The following is a 24451-nucleotide window of genomic DNA, read 5'->3' as shown; positions in this document are numbered from 1 at the left end:
CGGAATCGATTCCAGAAAAATGCGGAGTCAGATTCGATTTCGACGAAAACCTCATTTTCCCCATCACTAGCCCCAACCCCCACGTGTTCCACGTATTGCAAACGCTCTTGATTCCCTTTTTCCGAGGAACTGTTTTTTACCCGAAAATTGAACACAACTCTGCCCACTGTGCCCATCTCGCTCTGGTGTGGTTGTGTGTGCGTGAAGGAAGCAACCGGTAAAATTGCGCGCATTTTTCCCCCCGTATCAAAGGAGACGCTACATTTCTCCATCGCAATTCATACGTTGCTGCCCGTGAGTGAGGAAGTGTTCAAGTTTGAGAAGGCTTTAGCGCAACAAAAAAAGCAATTTAATCCAATATGAAGAAAAGTGAGTACAGCTGGGACAAGGGATAAATGTGGTGGATATGGAAATTGGAGTTGTTATTCCATTATTGCGTGCTCTCTCTCTCTCTCTCTCTCTCTCGTTCTTTGTGTTCCGTTCGCCAGTATCGAAATCGTCCCGTGCTGGGCTTACGTTCAGCGTTAGCCGCGTCTCTTCCACGCTGAAGAGGGGCAAGTATGCGAACCGGATCGGCGTCGGTTCGTCCGTGTACATGACGGCCGTGCTCGAGTATCTGGCGGCGGAGGTGCTGGAGCTGGCGGGTAATGCCGCGCGGGACAATCACAAATCTCGCCTGACGCCGCGCCACATCCAGCTGGCGGTGCGGAACGACGAGGAGCTGAGCAAGCTGCTGCAGGGGACGACCATCTCGCAGGGCGGCGTCATGCCGAACATTCATTCGGTGCTGCTGCCCCGCAAAACGGGTGCTAAAGCTGCCGGCAACAGCTCATCGCAGGAGAAGCAAAGCCAGGAGTATTGAGGAGGAGGAGGAAGAACATTTTGTCGAGACGAAGCCAGATGCCGGATCTCGGAGTGTTATTTTATTGATAAGGTTCTCTTTTAAAATGTATGTTACTCAGGAATAAGCATTGTAGTATGGTCAGTGATCAGTGAATTGCGCGCCATTTTGTATGCCATCTTCTCTATCGCTCCACGCATTCCTTAAACTCCAATCGCTATTAAGAATTTACGAATGTACAAACAGTCTCAATTCGATCGATATGAATAAGTGCAACAAATGCCCTCGAATTATTTACAATGCTGCAGGGCGGTTTATGTGTGCCAGCGAAAGCGTTTGAGCTTCATCGATCCGTGCTACGGCATAAATACACATTGATTCGGCATTATGAAGAGTGCAAAGTAAGGAGTCGAGTCAGTTTCTTAATAAATTTTATATACAAAAAAGCTCACGCATTTCTGTGTTCGTTTGCTTCGCGTGATTTTTTCATGATAATTTAATCTATTTTTGATCTCCGCGACCTGAGAACACTAATTTCTTTAACTAGCGAGCCGTTTTATATGGTTAAAAGATAAGATAAAAGATACATCACTCACAGATACAGAAAGTAATAAAAGGGCGCAGGTAACTAATAATAATTTAAAAATACGCCACAAAGACATATTTTGTGTTCGATTAACTCCTCAAGTTCCCTCGACTCGCACTGTGCTTAATATTCTATCTAACGATGCAGTACTCCACATTCTTCTGCTCTCTCTCTCTCTCTCCCTCCAGACTCACGGACTGCCCATATCGACAATTTTACAATTCCTATTCAAATATCCCATCTCGCCCTCGAACAGCACCTCGTTGATGAGCCGCTGGGAAAAGGTGGCCTGCAGCCGGTTGAACGAGCGCAGCTTGTGCGCGATCAGCTTCCCGTACACATCGAACTGATCCTCTGGGTGGTCGGACGGTGGTTGTAGCGTCGCGTCGGCATGATCGATTGGTTCGATCCGCTCCAAATACTCGATCCGTTCGGCAGGGGGGGTTGTGGGTAGTTTACGCTTTTTCGACGGGGACCGATTTACCCTTTTGGAGGACGATGATGCACCCGGTACGGAGGGTTCGGGTCGATCCGGTGCGGGTGATGTGTAGCGGGCAGGCGTATCGGAGCTAAAGGGATCATCGCCTTCCGCGATAATATCATCCTCCCCAGGCTCAATCTCGTCAAGATCGTTCCCAGCATCGTCGTGATAGTGCGGCGTCTCTTCGCCTTGCTCCAGAGCTTCCTCACTGTCGTCGTATTCCTACAAAGGAAAGGGAGAGTTTTTAGCGTGTTTTTCCTTCTCCGCAATTGCAACCGAAATCCCGCTTGTACCTGTTCCTCATCCTTCAACATATCCTGATCGTCGTCGGTAGTGCTGGTCGGTTCCTTCAGCGTCTCGTGCTCGGACAGAAAGTCAAACAGATAGAAGTACCATAGCGTCGGCTTGTACACATCGTCCAGAGTGGTACCGGTGCGGATCGAGTTTTTCAGCTTGGCCATCTCGCGCCGATAGCTCGACCGAAGACCGTACAGCTTCTTCTTCACCTCGTCCCGCGTTGCCATCCGGTCCACCTCCCGGTACTTGGCGACCAGTGCATCGTACGCCTGCTCTCTTTTCGCTCGATCCGAGTACTCCCGTGAGCCTACCTTCCACAGGCAGGGAAAGCTTTTGTACAGTCTTATAAATTCGGTAATAAAGCTACGCGAAAACAGACGCAAATCGGCCATGATCGCGTATGCGAGCACTCCCAAAGGGCTTGGACTTTGTTTACCAACAAAACAGAACAGATTAGCTGTCAAGCGGTCCCGCTCGGGCAGCTGTCAAACTGGGCGATGTAAATTCCGAAACCAGCGCCGGAAAGTGGTAAAAAAATGCTACGACCCGAGGTGGTGGAAAAGCTGGAGTGTCCCTCCGTCGGGCTGGCCACCTCGTGGGCGATTGGACGGCGTAGTGTTCCATGCGAAAGTCTGGCCGAGTGTCAAATCCTGTTCAAGCGGCAGTATTGGCCATTCCCGAAGGCAAAGATCGGCAAGAGCAGCACCAAGGCAGCGAAGCTCCGCGAGCAGGGCAATGCGGCGTACAAGCAGTCACCGGACGATCCGGCCAAAGCGCTGGAGTTGTACAACCAGAGCATCGCCATGGCCGAGGAAGGTTCGGCCGATTTGGGCCTTGGCTATGCGAACCGATCGGCCGTGTACTTCAACCGCAAGCTGTACCGCGAATGTTTGCAGAACATTGAGCTGGCCCGGCGTCATAATTATCCCACAGAAATGAGGTCGAAGCTGGCGGATCGTGAGCAGCGCGTTAGGGAGCAGCTGAAGGAATCGGGCGGTAGCTGCGCGGCGGCGAAACCGAATGCCCCAACGCGCCACTGTTCGATAAAGGCCTGTCTGGAGGTGGGCGAAGACGGAGAAGGCATTCGAACGAACCGTAGCCTGGAGGATGGCGCGAAGGTACTGGTGGAAAAACCGTTCGTACTGGTGCTGGAAGCGGAACTGGCCTACCAGCGGTGCGACTTTTGCGGCGCAACCAACGAACACAACCTGCGACCATGCACGGGCTGCACCGGCGTGATGTACTGTAGCGAGGAATGCCAGGAGCAGTCGTACCAGCGCTACCATCAGTTCGAGTGTGAAATCGTTGACGATCTGCAGCTACTCTTTCGCGGCCCTAAACCGACCCGAATGTTTCACGTAGTGTTGCGTCTGTTCTGGCACGCGGTGCTACTGTTTCTCGAGGATCCGGAAGCTTTTCTGCGGCGCGTGGAGACGCCGGCCGAGCTGGAGCAGTATCGCGATCCGTTTGCGCTGGAACCGACCGACTATGTGCTGCATCTGCTTGCCATCTACAAGGATCGGGAACCAAACCCGGAAGACAGCAAAGATATGACGGGTAGATGCGTAACACAGTTCATGGCGATTCTCATGTACGCCATCGCGGTGAAGGAAAATGTCTCCCTGTGGTCCCGGCTGCAAGCAGTGGAGGGTAGCGAGAAGCTGCCCCATCTGTTGTTCCGATTGGTGCAGAGGGTTGCTGCGATGGATCACAAGATGGAGGGTGTTACCTGCTTCTATCCCTTCACCCGTCGGCTGCGGCGTTCGAGCACATCGAACGCGAAACAGTCGGTGGACGAGCAGCTGCAATCCGTGGTCGTTCTGACGGGGCCAGTTGCCGAGGGACAGGAGCTAACAATCCCTGATGAAGAGTAAGCAATGTTGTACCATTTCAGAAAAAATAAAAAAATATGACAAACTTTTTTATCCACAGAAAATCGGGGCAAAGGCGCAACGAGTAACGCAGCAGGCGTTTTCACTACGCTAAGGATGTTTCGTGGACGGTTCCTTTGAATTGGGTGTGTACGTCGTATAGCAAAAAGAAGAAAAAGAGCATTGAATTGTGTATGCCATATGATTCACTGTGGCCGTCCTTTGAAAAGGTATTAATAGTTAAAGCGAATTGCTTGGAATAACTTCAACGAACAAATGCTACGGAACTGAAATAAACCGTCAGTTTGAACTCGCACCCGTTCCGGAGCTAGTAGTTTATTTTACTTTTTACGCTTTATCGCTTTTTAGCAATATCTGATTATTCTTACTGCATCTCTATCCCTCTCTACTTATCCTTGCGGTCTGCGTTCAGAGAGTTCACAATACGGTTCACCTCGCTGGCGACCAGATCATCCAGCACGAGCCCATTCACGTCGATAAAGTTGGCGACCGACTTAGTGACCGTTGCTTCCCGAATGCCGCGCGAATCCTTCAGCTGCACCGTCAGCTCGTACTTGTCGTCGTACTTCTTCATGTCGGAACTTGCCTGCCATCGTTTCACGGCACCGCTGGCATCCTTCTGGTTGCCCACGACAAAGATGCCCTTCTCCACGTACGTGGTGTAGACGGTCAGCACGCCCATCAGGAAGAAGTAGCACAGCACGCACACGATCAGCACGGGCTTCGAGGCGGGAAACGAATACTGATAGTCGTAACCGAGCGCAACCAGCGCAATTGCAACGGCCATCGCACAGATGAACAGCCGCCCGTCGATGATGGCGAAATGCTCCTTCATGTTGCTGTGCTCCATCAGCGCATTCTTCACCGAATCATCCAGCGCGTGCTTCACCGCTGTTCCGTCCCATTTGTTTATCTGGACCACCTGGTGAATGTTTGGTTTGCGGAAAATAGAAGCATACAGAAGCAGATAAGTTTTCCATTCGTTTCACAAAATCTGTGACGTGTCCCTGTGTTTGGTGCGGGGGACAGCACAGCTGTAATACTCGTGCCTCACCTCTTCCTCCTTAGCAGGGACCGTTTCCGATTGCTTTTTGTTCTTGTTGGACATACTGGAGCCGGGGTGCAAGGATCGGCAGCCTGGGTAGTTGTATTTATCAAAAGTTTACAGGAGATTCGGTCAATCCAGCCGGCAGGGAATATTTCTGTTTTCGATTTTACTGCCAGCAGTGCTGCCAAGAAGTTGATGACGCTTCCGCGTTTGACAGGTACGGAAGCCAATTACCCAAGGAGCAAAATGAATACAGATGCTTTCATGGGGAAATTTACACATGGGGATATTTATTTTTAGCAATGTTGTTATGGGTTATATTATAACAAAATTCTATTTTTTTTAAATAATTAAGTGATTCAATAAAATTGAGTTGGTCTTATGTCCTTTATACATATGTAGTTTAATGATTAGGTGTTGTGGGAAATGAACTAAAGGTAGAAAAAGATAAAAGATAAAGATAGAAATAGAATAAAGGAATAGATAAATGAAAGATAGAAAGTTATGGCGATAAATTTATAAGAATACAGAGCAGAGAAAAAAGAGAAAGGGAAAGATAGGAAAAGAGGAAGTTACAGAGGCGATTCAGAAGAAAGAGATTGGAAAATTTCAATTTAACGAAGGAGAAGTGAGAAAGAGAGAGAGAGAGAGAGAGAGGAGAGAGAGAGAGAAAGAGAGGGGGGGTAGAAGATAGAGAGATACACAGAGTGTAAGAAAGAGATAGAAAAAAAAGAGAATGCGAAAGTGTTACAAAAAGTAGATAGAAACGGAAAAAGACAGAGATAAAAAGGATGATTCAAATCATTTTTTATTTTTATTGACTAAAAGTTAATAAACAAGAGATTTAATTTTCGCTGGAGTTAAAAATCTGATGCCTGTTTTTTTTAAGTTTCGCATTCCCTCGCACCACTAACCCTGCAAAAGTCTCAGCAGCAAAAGTAGCAGCAGGCGCAGCAAGTGTTTTCCGAATCGGGTTCTCCGCGCGCGCCAAAACAAGCGCGAGCGCTCCGTGCACTTCAGTCGTAGAAGAGAGCTTACTGCGAACGGTCGTAGTGTCTGCGCGCCGCACGAAGTTTCAGTCAACGTCTGTGCAACAACACGCCGGTCGGTGTTTCTGTAACGGCAATCGAGTGTAGTGTGGAAATCAAACGCCATCAAAATTGAATCTTTTTGTAATCGTTTATCGTGTGTGTGGAAGCAATTGTGACGAAAAAACTAACAAGCAGTAGTGTTTAAAACTAATGAAAAGAAGATTGTAGAAAAATCTTTGCCAATTCACGTGTGTTATACAATTACCGAAAAGGCTCGATTGAAAGATTCCATTGATTTTGATCTTAAAAGGCAACAGAGAAAGTAAACAGTGCGTGTGTACGTGTGTGAGTGTGAACAAGTGAGGGAAAAGAAATTGAAAAAAAAACCGTATCGCGAAAATCTCCCACTTTCGGAGAATTATTTGTTAACGGTGTGTTTTGGGGGAAAATCGAACGTGCGGAAGTGCAGTGGTGTTTCCCCGCTCAATCGAAAGCGAGTGTGTCTCCGTGCGTGTGCCTTTCAGTACGCATCTGGCCGGCATTAAAAGGTGTTTGTTTTGCTCGTCTTTCGATTTGCTTTGGCTTACTTTCTACCGGTGGGCCTTCTTGGGGCGCGCGCAAGAGTAATTGCGTTGCTAACGAAAAAGCAAAGAAAAGGCCCACAACCCATCGAGTGCCGCTCGAACCACAATCACATTAGATCGGGCCTTTTTTCCGGCAACTGAGGTTAGCATCAAGGGCGCTCAAAACGCAAAAAATAATAAAATAAAGCACAGCGAAGGCAAGATTTTGGCAAATGACATGTGGAAAGCGAAAAGATAAAGAGAAAATGTGAATATCATTTTGCAGCTTCTCGCTATTAACGAAAATAAAACAAAAAGTATGCCACCGATGTGTACGGTACAATAGGTGTGTAAAGTGTGTGCGTGTATGTGCATGCGTGTGCTCATTGCTTAGTGACGGAAAACGACGGAATTTTTGGTGTGGTTTTTCGGTTATCAAGTGAAATCATCATAGCCATCCACCTGAACTAGGTTGGAAAAGTGACAACAGGACCGCGAACAACGGAAGAAAATTCCCCCAACTTGGTCTGGGACGGTGGGGAATTCCCATTCGTGGTGTTAGGTTTTTTTAATTGTTTTTGTTGCATCGTTCCTTCAAGTACAGGTAAGATAAAGAACGGTGTAAAGGATTTAAAATGTCATGTTATCAGCGCGCCCAGAGTGGAACAGCAAGGGCTATTGCCAAGCAGAGGAAGAATATTTCAAGCATTTCACCGCCTACTCTACCGTTTGATGGTTGCTAACGCCAACCAGTGAAGAAGACGCTATTATTTAATTGACACGTTCATGAGTACTTATCATTTGAAGATCTTCTTGTGACGCGGTATCTCCGTGGCTCTGTAGCGACAATTGTTTTATGTGATTCATAGCCCAATTAAATCACACATTATTGAGAAGATAAAACCAAGCAATAAAAGTGATCACTTTTCCTCTTTTTTAATTGGCGCAAATGTTCGTCGAAAAAAAAAAGAACAGAATTGCATCAGCAAAAGCAAAAAGTCGGCTCTCCCGCGGATTTTGTCCGCGACCGAGAGTCAAGTGGTAATTCAAATTCCTGTTGATGTACTTTGCACTACATAAAGGCAGAGTTTCAAAAAGAAGAAAGAAACAATTCCCCCGCTAATTTATGACCCGACAGCGGTCAATATAAAACGAGAATGTGTTAGTATTATGTGCAAAAGTGGCCCGCTTAATCGATCCCCCGGTAAAAACGCGATCGTCGCTCCAACAATACCGTTGTGAAACCGAAAAAAAAACAGTAAACTAGAGACAGCATGAAACAGGCGCGTTTGTTTTTGCATGAACCATTTCGACCTACACAATGTCGTGGTACTGTTTTTTTTTATCTGAATATTTTAACTGACAGCTATAAATCTGTGCAGCAGCAGACGATCGTGAATTTGTCGGGTCGAGAGTCATCTTTCACCGGTGCATGTTCAATTCAACGCCACAGTCGCAAGATAAGACAAGATAAGACAACACAAAAGTGATTGCCAGGCGCATCCAGAATGCTGGAACAGTCTGTGATGTGGTTTTAAATGACAATGCACTCATTTGGGGTCCAAAAATCATTATTACACAATTTGCATCTCAAACTTATTCGCAAAAAAATACGCAAAACAATGTTCGCAACCGCTACCACGTGCTTTTTATAGAAAGAGCACGACCGACAATTACCGTCTACATTTCGGTGATTTATCGAACCGATTGTTCGTAGGGGTTGATGCGGTTGATGTTGTGTTGACGAGTTTTTTTAATGTACATTTTCTCGCATCTTTTTTCAGCCTTTCATCAACGCCGTGACGCAAGCACGTAGTTACGAAGCGTCCTGCCCTAGCTTAATTTAGCCGTGGTTTTATTGAATTTGTGGAAGAGTTTTCCGCATTTGACGGCAGGGACAATTCCTGGAACTATTCCGGCACCAGCAACTAGCCCAGGTCCAGGAGACACTCCCGAGATTATCGACTCACTCCACTTTACGCCAGCCAGCCCGAGTTTGCTGGGAGCAGACAAAAATGTCCTCCTCGCCCCGACTAACCGGTTACACGCTGCGCCCCTCGGAGACGTCGACCACGGTGTCGGTAACGCTCAACAGCTGCGGGACGGGCATTAAAAAGCTTAGCATTAACGACAGCGTCAAGTCGGCGGGAAGTGCCAATTCCGGCGGCGAATCGACCGATCCGCTAGAGTCAGATTTTAGTGGCGAGGAGGAGGAGGAGGAAGAAGAAGAGGAGGAGGAGGAGCGTGATCTAGAAGAGGACGAGGAGGATAAGGAAGAGGAGGAAGAGGACGAGGAGGAGGACGGCGACGAAGAAGAGGAGGAAGAGGACAGCGTTCGGCAGGACCGTCGGCAAGGCGAAAGTGTACGATTGAGGTAGGTTGGGTGTATTTACTTAAATTTCCGCCCCGAAAAAATGGCGAAACTCTATTATCTGTAAGCGCAGTGAAGAAGTATTGGATTAAGAACGGGTTTGCTTTTCTTTTGCAATCCTTCACGACAGGTTAGCGGCTGGTGGGAAAGGTAAACACGGAACCACCAACCGGCAGCAACAGCAAGCCGACGACGAGGACGACGACGAAGACGACGAGGACGAAGACGACGAGGAGGAGAAAGCCGCCCTCCGTCGCAGTCCACCGAAAGGTACCCGCAAGCAAGTGTCCACCTCGTCCGCGGACGGAGACGAGGACGAACAGCAGGACGCAGGGCTGAGAGTGCAGCCGAAGGCTGCCAATGGTGCCGGAGGGAATGGGCGACAGCAACCCCGAGGTCCTGCTGTTGACGCTGACGATGGTGATGCTGATCGGCGCGGCGGCGATAGCGATGATGATGGTGGCGATCTATCTGATAAGAATAATAATATCGGCGCAGCTGTTCGGCGCAAACAACCGGAGGACTATGCTTTGGATGATTTTCAAATACTGAAAACGATAGGTGAGTGTCTTTTTTTCATAGTTTTCTATACTTCTTCTTATTTGATGTAACCTACGACCTACGAAGGTTATACATACCATAACACTGCTGACAAATATTTAAAAGGCTCTTAAAAACTTAATAACCTAGTAACCATTCACCCGATGGGATTGGGAATTGAACTCGTCCGAGCGACCACGTCGTAGCCAGTGTGTTTACCCAAGAGACCACCGAGCCGCTCGGTTTAATATCCAGCTATTAGGCTACATCAATGTTCAACATTGCATTTTTCTCAAATCGTTTTGCTGTGGTATGTGCCGGTGCAGATGAGTGAATGTCATAGTGAATCATAGTGAACCGATCGCTTTAAAATGCGTTCGATAAATTCATCACTAATCATCGCTTCCTGGAACGTTCGGAGATGGCCTCTTCATACAACAAATGCTGACCTCTTTCCAGCCAGCACCAGGAACAAAAGGGGCACGGTCGTAAAAATAAGACGTGATTTTTCACTTTCCTTTCTACATTCCCCCCTACCTTCTCCACAGAAGCAACCCCCTCACCAAGCACGTAGAGAAACATCATCAATTCCTAAACCATAACTCAGCGCTTATGGACTGCGCGGCACATGTGTGGCCGCTGCCGCATTTTCTCTTAAAAATTCTCCGAAGAACACCGAAGAAGCTGTTATTGTATCAGCTCTCGTGCGAGATGGAAGGAGGAGGTGGTTTCTCTCAGGCATAGCAAAACTAAGGAAAAAAGAGTTTTCATTTCCGTGCGAGCGAGATGGGAGAATCGCTGTCATAATAACAAAATATCGAACCTTGGTGCGTGCGGGAACGGTTGCGGTTGCCAGGTCGGTCAGCTGAGGGACGAAGACAAACACGTCCGTTGATCGAACATGGGATGGTGGCGTTGGAAAGCATTTTTTCGTGCCCCTTCTTCCGGTCGCTGCCGATGGCCTCCCTTTTGCGAATAAAAGTATATATATTTGCAGTATCACCATGCAGTGGGGACACTGTACTTCACGTGGTCCGCTGTAAAGTGGTGGCGGTATGATCGTAAAACATTTTTATTTATTATGACGCTGATCAGTCTGCGGGATTTTCCGAACACCGTGTCTCGGTCGTACAGCTTCAACTCTGCCTTTGCATTCGTGCATTTTGGGAGGACGGTGCCGATGCCAACACTTGGCGGTCACTTGTTACTCTGTTAGCGAGAAAGATCGCTATTCCGCTTCTGTACGAACGGATCCACCATGGTACCAAGGTCTACGATTCCAACGAGGCAAGGACAGGTTGTGTCTGTGGAAAGCTAGGTCAGTGAAACAGTTTACTAAAACAGACGGCCAAAATTAACCTAGCCCAAGGGAATGTACCAGATAGTTACTCATAAACTCGTTCTATATCGATCCGATAGCGGTGTTTCTAAAGAAAAGGTAGCTGGTATCAGGGTAAATGTGTACTCCTAACATAAACATACGACGGTCGTTTGGAGAACTATGGCTTCTGTTTTTCTTAGCAGCGGGAACTAAAACTAGGCACCAAGCCAACGGAAACTCTCTCTCTCCAGAAAGACGTCTTTGTAGAAGGGAAAGAATCTGTGTTTTTGTGCAGGATTGTATCTCTTCCTCTCTCTATTTTTGTTGTGTAGATAATGCAAGACAACCACCCAAAGCAAAGTGCAGAACTACAAAGTAGTTCTTCCGGTAAGCCGCATCAAGAATCGATGCCAAGTTTACTGATGATGGTGCCGCCGCTGCCGCTTGTACCCAGCGGTACCTTTCGTAGTGAGTTTGTGGAGCTGACTTTGAAATGCTTTTAACCGAACTGATGATTCGACCGCACGCGTTGCTTACGTCCATCACCCATCCATCACAGTGGCAAGTGTCATCCGTCGCCGTACGTTTGTTATGAATGAAAAAAGCAATCTGACAAGCGGTTCAGCTACTACAGCACCAGAGTAGTGGCGTATCTCTCATATGTGTGTGTGTGTGAGTGGTTGTCACACATCGTTCAACTTCAACCGGGCAGAGGGCAGTAATTTAAAGTGTGGTAATTTTTAAGCATGATACATACACACTGTACACATCAGTAGGAGTCTTCACTTTCACATGCTCCACTGGTGTTTTGGGACGGCCACCAAAGTGGTGAAGTAGTTCATCACCCCAAGACGCCATGCTTACCTGTCAGAGGAACAGACTGTAAGATAAGGAGACACCTACGAGGTGCAGATTGTACGCGCGTGACTTGTCATGTAATGTGTCGTACTCTGTTTCACTTTCTGCCTACGGTCTTACTCTATCGTGATTCTTTTTTGTTCCTCGTTGACACCACTGATAGCGTCCATCCGACGCGTTGGTCCTTCGAACCGGAACAGATAGTTAGCATCCCCGGCCGTGTATCGGTAGCGCCGTTGACAATGATATCCAATTAATTTGAACGCAAAAGAAAAGCTTTTTCCTGCTTCCCCCACGCACAAAACCTGGACGGTTTGTTTGTAGTCGTTTTCTTAGAAATCAAATCAATGAGCGCAATCTTTTCGCTCGCAGGCCTTTTCCTGGTACCGCGCATTAGAACAAGAAACAGCGCATAGACTGTGTTCACCTGCTGCGTAACACAGTTGCGTGGCGAATGCTTGGGGGATGGAAATTACCGAGAAGTTAGATAATGTGATCGATTACATCAGGTACCGTTAGGGAGACTCGTTTGCCGATTAATTGTTATTGGTTACTACTTTCTGGTTACTGATTGCCATGTGACAATGTTGAACGAAGAAACTCCAAATTAAGAACAACAAAGGGGACACAATTTTGCGTTACTTTATTCACGGCGGTTGCTGAAACCGTTTCCCCATGGCTTGTTGGATCTTTGTTTATGAATGCCTTTTGCTATGATCAAAAATAAAAACCAACGAGTGAGTGTAAAAATAACAACCAACGCTGCTACAATCAAACACACACACACAAATTCATTTTTTTCCCGACCCGAGAGGCGTCGTTCCGCTTTATCTCGAGGACAAACCTATGGAGTATCACAAATCAGATGTCCTTGCCTGCGTGGACTTTGGCCGTGCGCTTGCTGGTGGACCAAATAAACATTCCGAGACAAATCTTCAGACCTTTTCCCCGTTCGGACAGGTCTCTTCTTCCATGTTTTGCACGGTTTGCATTCGGAAAGAAATATGGATTATATGATTCTTATGTTGTTGACAAAGTAGCAGTGTGTGATATTCAGTTTGAAGTATGTGGGTTGGAAATCTCCCCCTTTTTCTGGAGCTGAGAGTGAGCGTGTTTGTGTCTCTGTTGTCATCTGTTACTGCGAGCTTCTTCCTCTCCGTATCGGTCCCCCACCAATCCCGCTCGAGGCAGATTGAAAATAAACTTACCCTGCCATCCATCCTTCCCTGTCCACCTCTGCTTCCCTGGCTCTGAATGCACGTTGTTTTATTGCGCGACATATGGCACGATGGCTGTGTCCCCCCAGCCAAACTGAAAAACACCTGTTGGCTTTTCGTTTGGATTGGATTCTGTTTTGGTTGTCCTCCGGGCCGGCCCATAACCGATGATGAACGGTGAACGGTCGTGCGGCAAAACTTGTGTCCACCGATCATAATCTGCAGGACGAGAGTCCGCCACTTTGGCCATGCTCGTATGGGGAGAGGAACAACGACAGCGGAAGGCAGCAGCATCGGTGGCAACTTTCACTCATCGAACGCAGCTGGAACGCATTAGATGTGTGGTTTTATGTGTTTTAATTCAGCCACAACCATCAAAGTGCACCAAAAATATACTATCTGACAGGGCTTAACGAACTTGCTGAGGGAGGGGGGAGTTGGTTGGGTAGAGATTTTCCACTCCTACGTACATGTCGTGGAGGATGTTGGCTGTGTATGTGCTTCCTTCCTGTCCTCAAGCAACACACGCTACCGAAAGAGGTGAAAGATTGACGATGTCAGCAGAATGATTGACTGACTGTTAGATCATGTCTTCGGTGCTTGCCCGGCTGACGTCGATCGCTGACGCTCGCTGTTAATCAGAATCGATCGATCGTTCATGATCAATCATCATCGACTGAATGCGGGAAGAGTGCACAAGGCTTAACCAAAAAAGGATGGCTTGAACCTGACTTTAGATGAATTTTATTTTGATTGAACATAAATTTGCTCCAATAAATTCTTTAACGTCTTTAAAATATGGTAAAATAATCTAAATGGGTAAACAAAGATTCCAATTTGACGGTAAATCTTTAACAGAAGGATTCCCTTTACTCTGAGATGTCCGTCAAAATTATTTGTTTCGAAACTCAATTAAAATAAGGAACTGATGACGACCCATTGGGAGACATCAAACAAGAACCAATCATACTGGTACAGGAACTGATTATAAAGTCATGCCGATTCAGGAAACGATACTAAACTTGTACTAGTTTAGGAAGTGATCCTGAACCCATATCGGTCCTGGAATCGATCATGAGCTCATACCGATGCTGGGATCGAGCATGAACCCATACCAATCCTGGAATAACTCTCGATTTTATTCCGTTACTACAACTGTACTGTGTGATCCGGGTCTGGAACCGATACAGTTCCAGTTTCGATCTAGTAACTGATTCTGCTGATCGACAAAACATATCGTAGGAATAGCGTAGGAATTAGCGTAGGATATAGCGTAGGAGTTTTAGCTCAATTTTTATAGTGATTTACTTGTTTACTAACATTTTTAATGATACTTTTTGCAACAAAATTCGTCCCACCGTAACTGGCAATCAACAATATTTGTCCTGCTTTAGTCTATGCCCGCTTGTTAGCAAGTGGCGGTGCCAAAGAAGTGTGTGTACAGTCAAACCAATCTCCCGCCCCATTTCCAAACACGGTTTGCTAATCGTCTTCCGATACGATAGTATAAATAAACAATATATGCTCTGACCTCCCCTCCTGGCAAGTTAGCACCGTCTCCTCCAAAGCAATTCCTCCGTGCGTTCATTGCATGGGGAGTGGTGGATGCCACTCATGAAATTCAAGAGCGCGTCCACTCCAGCGGCAAAAATCGCTGAAGCGAATCGTAATCGCAACAACGACCGGTAAACCGTGGAAGCGCGATTATATAACGGGGCGAGAAAATCGTTCGATCGCCGGGATCTGACTGCCGAGGCGAAGTACCCGGCCGGTCGCGTCTGCTACTCGTCTGTGCCATCAACGGTTAGTCATCGATCAGCCGATTCGGTGTTCCTGGAAGTGATGCTCTCTTCCTCTCGATGGTGGAAAGTTTGGAAAATGGATGAGCATCGCACTGCTGACGTAAAGGACGGGACCCAGGTCAGGGAATTCGCGGCATCAGAAAGCCTTGAACCTTGGCAGAGACGCTTCCGATTGAGATTTTCGAAATAGGGAATAACTTCTGAAGAGGTTAAGGACGTTCGTTTTAAAACAAATTGTTGTCCACAACCGCTCACGGCTAATAGATGAAGTTGAATATGACCGGAACAGCGATATCGTTCCCCACGCCCCACCAGTGCCCCACTACTCTATTTTGGAGCAGGGCACTTATGGGAAGGTTTCGAAATTAGCTCGCATCTAAAAGTGGCATCAATATCTAATGGGGAATTCTACTTCGCTGACGGCATTATGTGGCTTTCCATTCGTTTCACGCGGCGCTATTTCTTCACTCCCTGTCTCCGGATTGGTTCGTCCGATGCACTTGGCAAATGTCGTCACCGGAGGATTGTCCTTCCACGCACACTTCTCCTTTGGTCGCTCGTCTGGCGCTCGCACTGGTGCAAATGGAAGAACCCAACGCTCCATCTATTTACGTCCACTTCCGCGACGGATACTGGCCTAGCCTCAACAGAACGTCGGAGAAGAACGTCCTCACCCTGACGACTACCTTCTCCGCTCGCGCCGTTATGCTAATTCAAGCTGTCATTTATTTGCGGTTATTGTTTTTAAGTTGCTTCGTTGCGTTCTTTTTTGTGTGTATTTTGTCGTTCTGGCGGCAAACCGGCACAAGTCCTTCCTGGCACATGACATTGTCGTTTGGCGTTTTGGTTGCCTTTTTTTATTAGATTTAGACGCTGCCGGCGACCAGCTGTTTGATTTATTTCTAATTTCACCCCACCGTTTCACCACTTCACTGTCCATTCCGACGTCACTGCGTCGGGACAGTAGAAGGAACACAACCTGGGTGCACTAGTCGACTTGGGAACCCGTAGGTACGTGGTTTAACGGTTAAAAACGGACACATAGGAAAAAGGGGTCCGGTGTCGGGAAAACCAGACTAGACACCCCTGCGTCGTCCACCGGTCATTGACGTAGCCAAAGCGGAAAGTTGTTCGTGTTTCGATTTTTTTTCGTTCTATGATGTGTAAAAAGGTCTTGTTTAAAATTATTCTAGTATTCCTCAGTTCCTTTTCCCACCACCATCACGGACAGCATTCTCAGTCGGTCGGGAAAATACGGTACGGTTGTGCCCTTTGCCTTGCTCAATTGCACCAGATCGTGCACGACGATGACGTGCGGCACAAATGACGTTTGTGGCACAAGTGCACTTTGGAACTGTTCCCCTTCATTGGGCGGGTCACAAGGGGGTTCCTGTTCGAGTTTCAACCCCAACACTGGACCCGTTTGCTCACACAAATGAAGCTTTATTGCGTCCATTGCAGGTTGAGCGCTATTAGAGTGCATTTAAATTGATGACAGTTGGTGGCAGGCAATATGACCGCGGCACGCAAAACAACAGTTTATTTCCAGTTTTTTTTTCTTAATTATTTTTGTACGTTTGCTCCGGGGTTCGCTTAATGAGCGCAGCTGCAGTGCTGCACATTAGTTGTGTGTGAGTGTCCAATTATTTGGATGGAAATGTTCGGTATTTTAAGCATGGCGGAATCAGCAGGAAAATAAATGGCAATTTTCATTGAGCCACAAGCCACATTCAACAGCTGTTCGGTAGAAATTGGGAAAATAATTCGCCATATTGGATTGGATTGCTGCAAAAGAAACCTGGCTTCAATTCCACTTGTACAGGACACATTTCCAAGAACGAGGAACAAAATTGGTGGGTGTCCTTTCCATTCCCTCTAAGGCTAGTCGCAGTTCGTTAAGGGAGTAAACAGAAATATCTAATTGGAAATGTTGTGTAAACACTGTCGTTGTTCGTTGCAATCAATTTCGAGAGGCAATTTTTGCCAAAATTACAAAACGGGTCCGTTTTTTTCTTCTTCAAATGGCTCAGATTTTGATTGATTCCCTCACTCGCCTCGTAGGAGAGTGAACAGAAGGTGATGGAAAGTCTCTACAGTTGAACTCACGCCTTCGTTAACTTCTAATTGTGTCGAGCAATGACTGTACCTTACCTTTGGGCGCCTCCATGGCTGCTGCTGCATGAATTGGCACAAAAAAAAACACCATAAAGAACTTCCTTTGAGTTGGGTGGTCGAAATTTCGGACACCAAGATGACAGGTAGATTATTGCCTAGGTAAAAGTAACGGGAAGTGCCCACCCTTAATTTCCCTGTCACGAAATGGCTGTGCAAAGGGAAGGACTTAGGTCCGGGTGATCATTAGGTTTGCTGCTGATTATCATGAAATCGCAAGCACTGTTGTTGTAGGGAATGGTTCTAGTAGCGCTGGAGAAAGCCAGTGCAATTAATGAGGGGTAAAGTGGTATTTTTGACGTTCGTCGCTTGCAACCATCATTCATCATTATCTGTGTGGCACCGTCATGTAGATTAATTGTGCGATAAAAATGTTGCTAGAACATTAGATTACATGCTGGCGCTTGACAGCGAACAGTATAATAGTTTTGTCCGGTAGTAGCCGTGCTATTTTCGATTATTTGTTTCTAGTACTCCATTTATGTACTATTTGAATAAAATATCCATGTAGTAACATGCGTGAACCGACATTTTTAACTTCGCTGCAATTTTGCAACTGCACTTAAGCGATTAATATTGCACCGAACACGCCCACAGCTCTTCCAGCCCCCAGTTAGATCAATCAAGCACATGATCGATTTCTGACACTGACCCGCATATTCCCACCGGACACAATGCAAATCGTAGTAAATTTATTTGATTGCTTCCGCGAAACATTCACGCGTTAGCGGCGGCAGTTGATAGTTTTGTCTATACCGCTTTCTGTACCGTATTATACTAGGCAACGCTTTCAATTGATGGTTTTGCGTTTCCCGTTTTGATTTAGGTTTGATTGAAGGTAAACAAATCAATCAACCATTTGCGAAAGGTACGGTAGCGGTACATCGATCTGACAAAGTGTGTCGGATTGGAAATTGATCGTAAACGGCAATCAGTTTCGGCGGTGGCCTAATGATGCAATATGAACTATTTCCTTGCAGTGTGTCATGGTGATGGATTGGAGTTGGAGCGTGTATCACTTAATTTTTGAAGAATTTTTTTCATTGCAATATTGCTGCAAGAAATTCAGACGTTTTGGGTTGATTTTTCAAGAGAAAATACATTTTACACAAACGGTGCATATGATCGGCATTAGTTTTTTAGAGAGCCATCATATTTGAGCGAAAGTTTAGATTACACAAAATACACAAACTTTCTGCTAGCGCAGTGTTCAAATTAGTATCGCTCGTAGTGAACAGTCTGCAAATTTACGGTGTTTTGCCTCAAAATTGAAAACATATACGTTTCGATATTTTTTGGTATTTTTTTAGCGTTCCCCGTGGTACAGTCGTCAACTCGTAAGACTCAATAACATACCTGTCTTCGGTTCAAGCCTTGAATGGACCGTCCCCCCGTAGCAAGGATTGATTATCCGGCTGCGATGTTACGCCAAATAGAAGACAAAGACGTTTTGGTATTGCTGTAACTATCGCTTTTACATAATCTAACGTTTTTTGAGTTGGCTGCACTACGTTGTACTACACTAGTGGCAACTGATGGTGCAATTGTTTTGACAGCAAGCGAAATCTTTGATGCCTAAGCAGACAACGCCGGGATTATCATTGAGCAGTGTGTAAATAATTCCGAGACAGTGTTGAAATTGAATGTTTCAACCCTGAGAGCAGGGACATACTCTATGAAATTGAACTAAAACGAAAAACATGCTTGCATTCTTGCCTTATTTATGATATCCTCACAACGTCTCTATAAAAACAAACCCCCTTGCCTGTAATAGGCTGAAATATCCTGTTGAAATTTCATCGCATAAATCTTAACGAACTAACTTCATGCAAGTGTGCTAACAAACACATAGATCATCCGCCTAATTTGAGACCGTAGCTGGGGTAGCTGGGATGGGCGAGCCGGTACGGAACAAGTTTTTGGACCACGTCCAACATCCGTCCGGCGGTTTGTCCGGCGCGGCTCGACGTGCTTGCGATCCGTGTGCATTCATGCGTATGCAGTTGGAGCATATTCATCATTCTCTCGCCCCGGCAAAACACACGTACACACGTAGTGTTGTCCATCGCGAGGGGTTTCTCCATGGTAGGGGCTCGAGCACAGCGGGTGAAGGCGGTTACTTTTTGCGGACTTCACCAATATTAATAGACATTTTGTCACCGCACGCTAAGGTGAGAACATCAAACTTTTTCGATGGAAAGCGAGTGAGAGAAGCGAGGCCGGTGGGTGATCACGAAATGATCGAGGAGACGGGACGGGATGATCGTACAACGCCACCGTGATGCGTAGTAAATGTCACTGTGCGGAGATAGAGAGAGAGAGAGACTCCCTGTCCACCAACCAGAGATGTATGTCACAAGGATTGGGCAGATGTCACAAGGATGGACTCTAATCCCACGTTTCGCGTTAACCTATTTCCCGAGATTAACTTTATTCGCATGAAATGTTGCACTGATTATTTCACCGGATGTCAGACAGCGACATAAAGATATCAGGGCGAGAATAGGGAGCTCAAAAACAACCACGTACGAACGTTTTATTTGCCACACACACGCACACACACTCCTTTTGGACGGCTGGTTGGGACGGCTGCACGATGGCTCACGTTTGTGGTGGGAATGAATTTTATTTTGTCATCCTCGTGGTGAGTCGGTTAGGAGGTTTTTTCTTCTTGCTATTTTATTTTACTGAGCAGTATTGTTATTCTTTATGGTGCTGCGGCCTTAACATAAAGGTTAACAGCTGTTTTTCTTGAGGTAAACATTTTATCGACAAGCGTTTGGTCGTTAAAATAATCTTTCCTTTTGCTCAACCCATTCGACAGTCGGCGGACATCGTGAGGTTTAAATATACCACGCGTGTCTACAACAACGTTGATTTTGTACACTTTTTTTAAAGATTTTTTGTGAAATCTTGCAACCAAAAATAAGTTTTATTCTATTAAATTAACTACACCCCGTAATTGTTGTCATCAAGTCAGCACTGCAGTGGGGGAGTTGGCAAGTAGTAGAACGATGGTGCATATGGGGTACGTGTTTGTTATTCCAACCGATGAGCAAGGGTGCAAGGTTTTATTTACTTTCACTGACCACCCCGAACCGGTTCTCGGTCCCCCGAAAGGCGCAACAGACCGCAGCCCGCCATGCGGTAAACATTTGCGTCCGTATTCATGACCACCCCCACACCCGGTGCGGTCTAAAACAATAACAGTACCGCGTCTGCACATGCAGTGGCTATCATAATAATAGTAAGAATAATAATAATAATTATCCTACCACCGATCAGTAAACATAAGGTGAGGCTGGCGGGTGGCGGCTCTAGCTTCTGCGTAAGTGATGATACATTTACACCGACTCACTGTAATCGTTACGGTTGACACATACAGCGGAATGATTTTTGTGCACGCGCACACATTCCGCTTTTGGTTAAGCGCCACCAGGCGTCTCCATCAGGATTTTACTTCCTTACTTTTCACGGCCACGCTACACAAGACCAGCCCAGTGGGTGCAAAATTCTTAACATCGTGCAAATATTTTCCCGCGCGAGAAGTGTATTTCGGTTGGGGTTTGATGTGAAAAAATTTAATTCATTTTAATACACCCCCAGACCAAACCAAAACAAATGTTTAAAAAAATAACGGATGAACAATCCCGCACACGGACCTAGGAAACCCGCTGATTGCTGATTGAATTATATGTATGTGTACGGAAGTCGTCTGGTTGTCGGTGGGTTAGCCTGCCAGCTGGCCAGCTGACGGATTTAGAGCCGGACGACATTGTTTTATGGTTTGCGCTGGGTGTTGTGGATGTGTTTTGATTTAAATCGCTTCAAGCACTGATTGCGCGCTGTCGTGTTTGGTCGTTTGGTGGGTGACGGTGTATTATTTACGAATTGCAATGTTAGGCCGAACGACTTAGGCCTGTCGCTTGCTGTCGCAGAGCTCGGATGCCAGTAAAGAATATTTTAATCGGTTTGCAGTTATTGCTAATTTGATGTTTGACGATTGTTTTAGCACGAGCATTTTATGTGTGTCGTACGGGCCGTAAACATTGCGCAAGAAGCGCAACGCCACAATACACTGTTTTAGTGTCCATTTTTTATGGCTTTTCGTTCGTTACAAGAATTGTGCAAATACTTTAAGATAGAGACATTTATTTTATCTATGTTTGACATTACCAAAGCGTAATAAAAAACGAAGTTGAGTGTGCAATAAATCTACCAATTTTTTTTGACACACTCAAAGAGAGTAAATCAAACGAAAACGCGAGAGCTTCTTTAAAAGGCTTAGCTCGATCAGGTTTAGAAAATTGAGTTTCACTTCCAAGAAGTGCACACCTTTTCTACATCAAAGCGTCTCCGAATTCGCGGAAAATGTGCTATTCGCAAGCAAGGAAGTATATTGTTACTTGGCTTTGCTCTTTCTGGCCTTCTTCTCCAAGGTGTACGGAAGGATGGTTGTAATTAAAAGCGGTACGGGACAGGGGCTCGGCAACAGATCAGCTAACCCATTTGCATACCTGCTATCTTCTAATTTATAAACCTCTCATCCTCATCCGTGCTGAGGACCAGCGACGAAACCGTTGCGAGTTTGCGTTCCACCTTGACACGCGCAGCTTGAGGGGTGGTAGTTCAGTTTCGGAGTGTCGTGTTGGCCACAAAGGCCATGATATATTGGAGTCGATAAAGAACAATCCACCCCAGCTAGCGAGAGGGCAGCGTGAGTTCATCTTTTTGCCGTTTGGCGTAGTTTCTTCCTTTTTTTTGGTGCATGGTGCTTTGTTTTGCTGCAAGATGTCTGCGTAGGGTCGTGTCCACGAGCGTACACGCAACCAACCGACCAACCAACCAACCTTCCCTTGAACCGGCAAACACCCGGCTTCCGACCTCATAAACCAACCACCAACACATACCGCGACAATAAACGATTTAACAGCTGAATGTATCCCGGAGGCGGAAAAACTGTTGTTTCCACTTGCAGGAGGGGGCCGTTTTTGTGTGTGCTTCTTTTTCCTTTTCCACCAGAAACCTTAACCAAACAACATTTCTTACACTTTTTTTTGACTGGCAGAGTGTGTGATGCCTTTTGTTCTTATGGCCGTTTGGTCTGCACACGAATGTTTTGATCACGCAAAAAGCTTTACAAATCTAGCCGTTTATTTGTTGATTGTGCGTAGTGCTCGCGTGTGTGTGTGTGTGGTTGTGCGTTTGCAAGTGCTTTGAAGTGATCAAAAATCCATTGGAAGAAGTAGCACGCTCGGTACGGGTCTGGTTTGCCTTTCCTTACCTTGCCATAAGGTCTCTTCTGCTCTGCAATGGTCGGCATGATGGTGGCGGGGTTTGTTATGATTTGCCACGATTGGCAAGCCGCGATACCGACATACTGCAAAGTGAGAATACGTTGAACGAACATTTCGGGTTTTCCGACCTTTTTTTTGTGGTTGTTCTTCCGCTTCTGACATTCAACCGACCGAGAGCTGGGCGAGCATGATCGTTGCCAGGAACGCAGGGCAGGTGGATGTTTTGTTGTGTGTGCAAAAAAAAAAAAGAACAAGGGGGCAACGAACGTTAGGCCAGCGATTTAAGTAGGATTAATAGCTGTCTTCGGAATTGTTCACATTTCAACATGGTCTTGGTGCGCCTGAGACAGCGCTCGCTGTCTCTGTACAGGCTTTGCCACCGGGGCGCAACTGGGGGAGGAGAATTTGTTCATTGTTTTGGTCGAAAGTGACGGAAAGGATGGGAAGGAGTCTAGCGACGGTTGCCGATTGGGCATCGGATGGTTTGGCAAGTGATATCATGGTGCCAAGACGGGCCAAGTTGCTACAAATAGCACGCCCAAAAAGGTGAGAAGTTTATTTAGTGTAAAATTGAAACGTTGCATGGCGGATGCAGCCGTGTTGTTCTTAATTTGTAAAATGATTTCCTTTTTTTTCTTTGCTGAGAATGTAGCATGCTAATCTTGTTACATTACCATATTAGCTCACGGGTACAAATTTGAAACGAATGTCTTTTTTAGTATTTTTTTTTGTAAGAATTGTGTTTGTAGATCAAATGAACAGTGCCAACAACATGTTGAACTGTCTTCAATTCAGCGAAAATGTTAAAAACTGTCGACTGTACACAGATCCAAACCATAACATCGAACACGATTACGCAGAAAAAGCTAATAATTCGCCTGTAAGGATCAACTTTGAATCTTGCTAAGCAAGAGGTTGGTCGTCTTACAGCTCAGCGAAACAAACACCTCAATGTCATTTATGGAATAGAAAACTTTCGCATACAAATTAACATCAGAAACGGTCTGTCCTCAAACAAAACACTCAACGCTCAACCAAAAGCCGATTTGTAAAGTATTTTGCCAACAGCTTGCAACCGATGCGGAAAAGAGAGCCTGGTGGTATTGCTATTGAATGTAATTAACCTTCAAAAGTTTTCTGTTCGAACAAATAATACTCCATCCCTCACTGGTGCAAAAAGCGCTAGATCCGATTTCTCAACTGGACCAAGTTTTCGTGGCATCATCAATCGTTCGCCAAAGTCCCCAACAAAAAAAATCCGATTGGAAAGTTGTTTATTCTGTAGCAGAGCATGATAAAGGTTGCAAAATTAACAGAAACAAACGAGAGAGTGTGTGTGTGAGAGAGAGAGAGACGACTACCATCATTCATCTCCAGAAAGGGGTGCCGCACACAATCATGAGGGAAAATGAGCAGGACGACTTGTTGCGACAGCGGTACACGGTATTGCGACTTGCAAAGCTCACCGTACAGCATCCTCGTCGTCATTATCATCATCAGTATCATTTGGATGTATTGAACGTCCAAGTCCTTTATGAAACAGGACGAACCGGAGCACCGGAGCCACCACACCGGAGGGAGCACAAATGCAAAACTAATTAAAAGTGGGCTCTGTTGGGCGAAATATAACAGCGAAATTTGATTTCAGATTTTCAATATTCGAGCGAACATCGCGGGGTTGTTGTCCTTTGGACGCCAACAATGTCATTGCGAAACGGCGGCGATAGCAGCGATGGGCAAAGTTTTCCCGGGAAGTGGTGAACCACAAATAAAAAAAAGTAGACATTCTTGCAATCGAACCATAGAGAACTACCCAAAAAAATAAATCACTGTCAAGCACGAACAGGACACAGACAAACTCTCGCTCTGTATGGTTGTAATTAGGTATCCTATTGATATAAATAATCGCTTTGCTTTTTGTTTCGGTAGAGATTATGTTTCTCACACACAAAGAACCCACAATGATTCAAAGGCGAGCAGTTCAAATGAGTGACTTTTTTTTCTCTTTGGCCGTTGCTGTTTCCATTTCCTCAATCAAGTCACACCGCCAAGATAATCTGTCCGGCTTTGATGAAGCACGCCGGCATTTGTTGTCATTTTAATCTGTAAAGGTAAAGGTGGAAGTAATCCACAA

The 24451-nt window shown here is 46.0% G+C and overlaps 5 protein-coding genes across 5 annotated transcripts in view; 3 read left to right on the top strand and 2 right to left on the bottom strand.

Moving 5' to 3' along the window:
- The first annotated feature begins 86 nt into the window (after positions 1-86).
- LOC1280807 (histone H2A, sperm) lies at positions 87-1487 on the top strand. The gene is made up of 2 exons (XM_320674.5): positions 87-369; positions 489-1487. Exons 1-2 carry the CDS (start codon positions 360-362, stop codon positions 860-862), a joined length of 384 nt encoding a protein of 127 aa, XP_320674.3. The 5' UTR covers positions 87-359; the 3' UTR covers positions 863-1487.
- Positions 1256-2660, bottom strand: LOC3291443 (uncharacterized). Its single transcript, XM_552389.2, has 2 exons — positions 2202-2660; positions 1256-2130 (listed from the first exon to the last, which is right to left on the bottom strand). The coding sequence occupies exons 1-2, from the start codon at positions 2595-2597 to the stop codon at positions 1618-1620; spliced, it is 909 nt and encodes a 302-aa protein (XP_552389.2). The 5' UTR covers positions 2598-2660; the 3' UTR covers positions 1256-1617.
- On the top strand, positions 2661-4392 carry LOC3291442 (uncharacterized). Its single transcript, XM_061652982.1, has 2 exons — positions 2661-4075; positions 4138-4392. Exons 1-2 carry the CDS (start codon positions 2742-2744, stop codon positions 4163-4165), a joined length of 1362 nt encoding a protein of 453 aa, XP_061508966.1. The 5' UTR covers positions 2661-2741; the 3' UTR covers positions 4166-4392.
- Positions 4381-5368, bottom strand: LOC1280809 (signal peptidase complex subunit 2). Its single transcript, XM_320676.5, has 2 exons — positions 5152-5368; positions 4381-5019 (listed from the first exon to the last, which is right to left on the bottom strand). Exons 1-2 carry the CDS (start codon positions 5203-5205, stop codon positions 4483-4485), a joined length of 591 nt encoding a protein of 196 aa, XP_320676.4. The 5' UTR covers positions 5206-5368; the 3' UTR covers positions 4381-4482.
- A 779-nt stretch (positions 5369-6147) lies between these two features.
- LOC1280810 (cAMP-dependent protein kinase catalytic subunit PRKX) overlaps positions 6148-24451 on the top strand; it is a 48460-nt gene continuing 30156 nt past the window's right edge. The window contains exons 1-3 of the mRNA XM_061655906.1: positions 6148-7343; positions 8524-9113; positions 9241-9671. Coding sequence (XP_061511890.1) covers positions 8755-9113; positions 9241-9671 — 790 coding nt within the window. The 5' untranslated portion in view covers positions 6148-7343; positions 8524-8754. The remainder of the gene's footprint in view (positions 7344-8523; positions 9114-9240; positions 9672-24451) is intronic.

Source organism: Anopheles gambiae, chromosome 3 (genome assembly GCF_943734735.2).
Source record: "Anopheles gambiae chromosome 3, idAnoGambNW_F1_1, whole genome shotgun sequence".
Classification (NCBI taxonomy): domain Eukaryota; kingdom Metazoa; phylum Arthropoda; class Insecta; order Diptera; family Culicidae; genus Anopheles; species Anopheles gambiae.
The sequence above is the reverse complement of the archived record's forward strand: the minus strand, read 5'-3'. Positions and strand labels throughout refer to the sequence as shown.